The 7,500-nt window shown below is 34.6% G+C and overlaps 2 protein-coding genes across 6 annotated transcripts in view; one reads left to right on the forward strand and one right to left on the reverse strand.

Moving 5' to 3' along the window:
• Window positions 1-1,188: 1,188 nt before the first annotated feature.
• On the reverse strand, window positions 1,189-7,019 carry LOC122265102 (threonylcarbamoyladenosine tRNA methylthiotransferase). Of its 5 annotated transcripts, none has more exons than XM_086550705.1 (9): window positions 6,862-7,019; window positions 4,993-5,118; window positions 4,662-4,803; window positions 4,301-4,438; window positions 3,631-3,723; window positions 2,549-2,737; window positions 2,243-2,445; window positions 1,912-2,057; window positions 1,189-1,405 (listed from the first exon to the last, which is right to left on the reverse strand). In XM_086550705.1, the coding sequence occupies exons 2-9, from the start codon at window positions 5,104-5,106 to the stop codon at window positions 1,204-1,206; spliced, it is 1,227 nt and encodes a 408-aa protein (XP_086406831.1). In that variant the 5' UTR covers window positions 5,107-5,118; window positions 6,862-7,019; the 3' UTR covers window positions 1,189-1,203. The 5 variants fall into 5 exon arrangements, with proteins under 5 accessions (XP_086406831.1, XP_086406832.1, XP_086406833.1 ...); XM_086550706.1 differs by having other exon boundaries at window positions 6,846-6,955; XM_086550707.1 differs by having other exon boundaries at window positions 6,780-6,923.
• A 230-nt stretch (window positions 7,020-7,249) lies between these two features.
• The window catches only part of MetRS-m (Methionyl-tRNA synthetase, mitochondrial), a 1,997-nt gene continuing 1,746 nt past the window's right edge, over window positions 7,250-7,500 (forward strand). Inside the window, exon 1 of the mRNA XM_043034237.2 lies at window positions 7,250-7,500. This exon is cut by the window's right edge and continues 1,746 nt beyond it. Coding sequence (XP_042890171.2) covers window positions 7,342-7,500 — 159 coding nt within the window. The 5' untranslated portion in view covers window positions 7,250-7,341.

The raw sequence follows: 7,500 nt of genomic DNA on the forward strand, positions 1-7,500 counted from the left end.
AATATACAATGAAATTGAGAACCTGCATGATATATACTAATCCAAAACATGGCTAATGGCAAGGCTTGAACCAATCAAGAAACAAGTAATATTATTCTCATACATAAATGTAAGCAGAACAAAATAATCATGGTTTAAAAATTATTGGTTTTATTAATGTAAAATACATATTAGCCAAAAAAAGGGGAAGCTACATAATGAATAATGATATATCATATGAATCTGCAATGATTATTTATCCAATTATTTTAGTTGATAATTAACTTTTGATTAAAGTGGGTTGGGACAATTAGAAAATGGAATTGCCAAGTTTATCTAATTATGGATAAAATATTCAAGAACTGAGAAGAGAAGCATCAAAAAAATTGGAAAAGCATACAAGATAAGGATGTCTCCAAGTCTTCAAGAGACATAAATTGAAGGAGTCATAACTGAGTTTATATGAAATTAATCTTAACAGCTTTTCAGTAACTCAGCTCTAAATACCTTCTAAAACATAATAATCAAATTATTAAGAAATAAAGATTATTTGACTGTGGGCCACTAAAAATACATTTTTGTTCATGAGCAAGTTTTCCTAAAGCTCTGGTGAATATTCATCTAAAACTCTATAAATACAATATTTAAACCTAACCAATTAGTTCAAGTTTAACAGGAATTTAGTATTTTCCACAACTTATTTACAATATGAAGCTAGCTATTTTGATCACTAAATGGTATCATCTTCATAATTTAATAAATATCATAAATATTTTCTTGACTTATCATACAACACTTTCATACTTTCATGCTTTCTTGACCTTTCTAAAACTAGAGGAGCACAAATCCCATTCTTAATGTGTTCTTTCTTGATCTATTGAATTGCACACAACTCCATAAATTTCAATACTTTGTAATTTACATTGACTTTCAGTTACTATCGCAGTTACTGGCAATGTGGAATAGGAGTTGGCAGAATAAAATTTACTGAATGAATGGGGCATTTGTTCTAAAGGACATAACTGAAATATGTCTTGAAAACTAGAAAAATATAGTATTCATTATTTTCTGCAAATTATTAATATCAATAATGTAAAACTACATAATCATCAAAACATGTAAACACTATATTATTACTGTCTTCTATGTATGCACTCCTTTCTACAAGTGCCCTTTGTAAATTAACATAGATAAACCAAATACTTTTTATTTCCTAAACCATTTTCATACAAGATATATATTTACCTCTTTTGTTGGTATTCTTTGCATCTTAGCTGCAGGAGTCCCTGGTCGTGGATAAAACTGATTGATGAACAAGGAGGGGAATTTATAACGCCTACACAGTTCTATAGTCTCCTGGAAATCTTTTTCTGTCTCTGTAGGGAAACCACAGATTATGTCTGTTGCTACTGTGATTCCTGGGACTCTGAAAAGTAGATTTAAAAAAACATATAATTAACTATACTCAAACTAGATTAGAAAATTATTACCTTGGCCTTTAAATTGTAGTGAAAGTAATAATGGTTTGCATTGCCTTTACTACATGGATAAGTAATTATAATCTCTGATAAAGAATCTGTAGCAGACTGAAGTAATGAACATATATCTGCAATTTTATCAAATACTAAAGTTAGAGCTGACTCAATTGAGCATATAGGTTAATCACACTGTCAGTAAGGTTGCCTCAATAAAGGCATAATTTGCTTTTTACAATGAATTTCATATGTACAGAAATATTTGATTCAGCTTTGGAAAGATTTCACTATTTTCCTTCGTATACAACAGTTCAAAATTTGCTACTCCGCTGTTTAGTAAATATTTGACAAACCAGAATGAGATGTATATTTTATGGTGTGTAAAACTGAGCTCTTTCAACAACAAAGAATAAATTTGACTGGTAGAAAATAAAAGATAATAATAATAAATACATACTTTTCTTTCAAAAAATCTACGACTCTGCAAAACTCTTCAACAGTGTATTCTCTTTTCATATCAGCCAGGACTCCATTACTTGCAGCTTGAACTGGGACATGCAAGAAAGCATAAACTCTAGGATGCTGCATAATCTTGGCTATTTCCTGAAATAATCAATGAAAACATTTAAGTTTTATTTTCTTTCACTTAATATGGAATTGATCGTATTTGTTGTTTGTATCATAACTTGAAATAGTTATTTAATTTGAAAAACCTAAACCCTCTTATTCTCTCAGACTAATTTCCATGTGCTCCATAAACATCATTCAAGTTGTAGCTCACAACTCACCTCTAAATGGTCTAAAATGTATGGTGGATTTGTCATGCCTAATCTTAGCCTGCAGCCTTCAGGTATAACCTCCACGAGTTTCCACAAAAGATCTGGGAGTGTGACACCAATATCTCTTCCATATGCCCCTGTGTCCTCTGAGGTGAGCCATATCTCACACACGCCTTCAGTAAAGGACTGTTTGGCTCGAGCAACAATCTCCTCTGCAAGTATTAGGCTGGACTGAAATAGGTTACCCAGACGTCATGTACAGAGATGAAGGCACACAGCAACACCAGAACCTGATTACAAACGGGTAACACTTACCAATTGGGTATGATCCAAGTTGACCTCGTGCATGCTTGGTCTTGCAGTAAGTACACTGATTTAGGCATCCTGTGTTGATGGATATGATTTCAATGAGAGGATTTCTTCTCACTTTTGGTAAGAGCAGTGAGGCTCCTCCTTGCTTTTTACCATGCTCTTTCTTCTGACCCAGCAGCCGTACAGAATTGCCTGGAGAAAAGGTGCAATACTGTTAAATATATTTATTTACAAATACTATTAACCCTCTCTGGACGGGTGGTACAGTACTGTACCGCTCATTCAAAAGCCCAGTAGCCGGGCGGCACAGTATTGTGCCAGCCATTTAATTGATTTAGGCCTAAGCCCCGCAAGCCCGGCATCATTTCAGGCTAGAAATGCCCCGTCCTTGAGTGGGTTAATATGCAAATACAAAAATTCACCTGTTCTTCCATACCTGTCACTATATGAGAATGTGACATGTTAAGAGCATTGACAGAAGACAGTCTGTGATGAAAAAAATTAAAATAAAAAATGTAACAAACTTAAAATAAGAGGGAAATTGGCCAAACTTGCCAGTTAGAAATTTCAGCTTCCTTTCTAGGTCTCAAAAAATGTGGTCACATTCTTTTCATTTTGATATTCATTCTTATTATTATTCAGTTATTTTTACTATTTTCCAATCATAGACAACAATGATACTTAAATGCAAGACCTCTTCCAGCACAATACAGTGCTGCGGCTCTATGAGTGCTTTTCACCCACCCACTTCAACTGGGTGATAATAAAGGCTTTTGTAGTTTACATTATTTTCACAAGCGAGTAAAAATGTGTATATACAAATGGAACTCCTATCATTATATATATGTAAGGATGTAAAACGTATGTTTTGAGCGAGAAATCATGACACAATAGGACGTCATCCAGCAGCAGTGAAATATTTGCATGACGTGATATCAAGTCACCCATTACGAATGGGTTAAAGGCAAACTAAGAGCAGTAAGTACATTTTCTTTCATTTGTGAAAAAATCTCAAGAAGATTAAACATTCTGTAGTAAATGATTTTGGTTATATATAACATCACATTTGCCTCACAAAACATTACCTTTAAGTGTCTCCTCAACCACTTCAACAACACGATCAATCTGCTGAACACCAACAACACTTAGTCCCTGAAGGAATTCTGACTGTGGGGCACCTATGAAATAAAAAACATAAAAGAAGAAAGTAAATGTCAGATTCAGCAATATTAATCATGTCTTTCCCTCTTGCATGAGAGCTGCTATCTAATGATTTTCATACAAACTTGATCTTGAACTTTAAATGCATTCCACCAGAGTGCCAGTCTCTATTCCCTATTAAAGTTATCTGGATTCCTACACTTCAATATCTTTGATATTAATGCCATATTTACCTAAGCAAAAAAATATTAACATGATTATGCACTCAAGATTTCAAAATTCTAAAAATTGTTTTACTCTGAGCTGAGTTCATTGTGACAAATGGATAAAAGTGGTATAAATGAGACAATATTTTCTCAACACAAGAGATGTAATTTACGCATTTTCGGGTTACCCCGTTCTGAAGACGAGGTAACCTGAAACGCGTAAATTACATCTCTTGTGTTGTGAAAATATTCAGTCTCATTTATACCGCTTTTATCTAATTGTTTTACTCTCTCATTCATCTAGCACAGAGCATACAGTCATAAGCTATTCCAGGCACAGGGCACACTAAATATATAAAGGTGAAAAAAAAGTGAGAGCATATCAAACCTTGTGGAACACAGCCTGCAACAACCACCTTCTTCCCAGCTTCTCTTCCTGCCTTTATTTCATTGCGAAAATGGTCCTCGGCTGGGCTCTTAACAGTGCAACTGTTCAGAACCCAGACATCAGCAGACTGCTTATCCTCTGAAAGCAAGATTAAAAAGTTATTTCTTTCTCATGATAGCTTTTATATTTTGTTAATTTCATTTACAATAGTGCATAGCGTTCAAATTCTATTACTACAGCTTTTACCTTTCTACATATTATAGTCTTCGTATTGTTGTGACATGATAGGTAATATAAATCTACATGAGTATTCAACACAGTACATTTTTAATTATTCAACATGTATCAGTAGCTAACTTACCAATGATCTTGTAACCATATGCAGCTAGTTGTCCTGCCATGTACTCGCTGTCTGAGCTGTTGTGTGCACACCCCCAGGTCTTGAGGTACACTTTTTGTGTTCCCGGGATGATGCTGTCACACTCTCCTTCACATTCATCATTCTGTTATGGTTTAAAAAAATATATATATGTAACATGCAACAGCTTCTCTCTTTATTACTGGAAGAATCACTGAGCATATAAAATTCAGAAATGAAAAATATGTCCATTTCTAGTCTGAATGCATAAACTTAGTTATAAAGAAAATCTATTCTAGGAACTGTCTTTCATACACACAATATTCTTACAAACCTCTTTAGCTGTTTGAGTTCCTTTACGCCGACGTACTCTTGGCATCACTGCATTGCGATTGCGGGGAACCAAAACTTCACCATCGTCTTTTATAAGGTCTTCAATGTCATCCATCTTCTTCAATTTCTGTAATTATTTATATGAATTAATAAAATCAGTCTTATTGAAACAAGTATACTACAAATGTTTAACTCATTTAATTAATAACTAATAATTAATCACTGGAAGTTCTTTTTTAGGATCTCTTGTAATATAGGAAATAATATCAGAATAACAAACTTTTTAGGCAAAAGTGAATCCCTAAAATACACAGATGGAATCTTGAGTATATCTGGAATTTTAATGTTCAATCTAAGCTAACTTAAGTGATCATTACCTCTTAAAAAGAAGTTGGCTATTGTCCCTTTTTTTCCCATGGTAGGGAGAAATTCTGGGTAAATTTTCCAAATAGTGCCACATCTCTAGATACTACAAAAGTGGTATTAGTGGACTCCTCTCATTTAATGTTACTCATACATATTTGACATTACCTCCCACCCCCGACCCCTCAATTTTGTAGCATTTTCTGCTACTCACCTTTGAGGGTTTATCTAGTCCACAGCTCATCAGTAGCCATCAATACAAGGAGAGTATTTGAATTCCAGGGTGGGGATGGTAGCAGGGAAAAGTCGAAAACCAGCTAAGGTTAGGTAAGTCATTGGGCTAAGATTTTGTAGATAAAATATGCCCCAGGTTTGAATTTTACCCTGCAATTTCCTTGAAAACTGGGTCCTTGGCTAGGGATAACTTCAAAACTAGCAAAGGTTAGGTAGATTATTGGGTTAAGGTTTTACAGGCAAAATATGCCCCCTATTCATAATTTATCCTGCTATTTCCCAAATATAATTCATGCCCTCTCATACTACCTAGGTCTAGATAGTGGGGTAAATGAGGGGGGAATCCAAGGTAAAGACAATTATATATGGGTGGTAGAGGGGGAGAGGAATCTATCCATACCTCTTTCACAATATTTTGTAACACAGTGCTATTTGGAAAATTTACCAAACTCTGATACTAATTGGCAAGTTTACTATATATAATGTCTATTAACCCATTAACAGCAGATGACATGATTTGCTGCAAAGGTAGAGTCGGTCATAGACTCGGATGGCACCGTGCCAGGCAATGTAAACCAGCCATCCTACTGCACAAATATCTATTTAAAACTGGGACCAATGGGTTAAGACAATATCAATTTCTACATTGTATGCAACCATCCTAATAAGAAATCCAATTAATCAATATTTTGCTTCCATACTTCCTTTATTTAGGCAGTCTTTAAATACCAGTGACTAATTAGGAATAAAATATCTGATAGCATTGCTGATATAACTTTCTGACATTTTATTACATCTATCAACTGCAATACACCTTCACATCTACACTAACTTAATAGAAAGTTAGTCAACAGGCAATGTGTTAAAATTATCATGATAATTTTGTTGTTTTTCTGCAGCATTAGAGTATACCAATAAACACCATGCCATCACGGCAGAATAAATCTATTGGAATTTACTGAAAACAAAACTAAACGGGAAGAAAACTTAGAATAAATTCCAACTGTATGGTGTAAATGAAGTTCTATTACCGGGTAAACCCTAATCTTTCTAAACTACCATACTATAACGTTTACATACATCAATGAGACACGTACACACTACATAGTCACTGAAAGACAAGAACTGATCCGCTTATTCCAGCCGATCAAACCACCACCAAGTAACCAATACCCGATTTTCATAACACACCCTTCCTTAAACAGAGTTCCCATTAGCTAACATCTGGTGAGTCACAGTATTAAGTGTTAGCCATACTTTGATTAGACTTTACCGAGTTGGCCTTCGAGAGGGACGTGTGTTAAGTTATCAGCGTGTCGGACGAGGCGTGCGCTCGGGGAACATGATGGTGTGACTCGCTTCTCTTTTTCTGATCTTTAGAGGGGGAAATGTCGGGATTTATTGTGTGTTTATGTTTTATTGTGTTTAGTTCCTTGTGCGTGATATTTTTGGTTTTATATAATATTTCATTTCGGATAATGAGATCCTGATGTAAGAGTTTTTCAACTGGATTAGATGATTTGGCGAATGGTTAATGTTATCGTACATTGTGATATAAGTATTTTATACTTATCTTATGGTAGAAATAAAATTTACAAGGAATTGTGATATGTCTCCTACTTAGTAATATTTATCCGATTCCTAAGTGTAGTTTCTCATTTGACAAACGAAGGTAAATAAGCCCATCGTCTGCCTTGTAAACAACACGATAAGAAACACGCCGGTAAAGGATTAAAGTTTCAATAAATAGAAAATGTCTTTTACGCTAAACTTCAGCTCCGTAAGATCGTGTGTGAACAGACGCAAGAATGTGTCAAGGTCTTTTGGACTTGTAAAAAGGCGTCTTTCGGGAGGTAAAAGTTCCGACGTTAAAACACGTAGTGAGACTTCGGCTGGGAAGTATTTTGTGACA

Source organism: Penaeus japonicus, unplaced genomic scaffold (genome assembly GCF_977035675.1).
Source record: "Penaeus japonicus unplaced genomic scaffold, GWHDUDI00000001_assembly GWHDUDI00000024, whole genome shotgun sequence".
Classification (NCBI taxonomy): domain Eukaryota; kingdom Metazoa; phylum Arthropoda; class Malacostraca; order Decapoda; family Penaeidae; genus Penaeus; species Penaeus japonicus.

What these genes read in the sequence shown, in the direction of transcription:
- LOC122265102 (XM_086550705.1), bottom strand. Translation starts at nt 5,106, where the DNA reads ATGGATGACATTGAAGACCTTATAAAAGACGATGGTGAAGTTTTGGTT. An exon ending in ACATTTTAGACCATTTAGAG is followed by an intron (nt 2,058 to 2,242) that starts GTGAGTTGTGAG and finishes TGATTATTTCAG; the next exon opens with GAAATAGCCAAGATTATGCA. An exon ending in GTAGATTTTTTGAAAGAAAA is followed by an intron (nt 1,406 to 1,911) that starts GTATGTATTTAT and finishes TCTACTTTTCAG; the next exon opens with AGTCCCAGGAATCACAGTAG.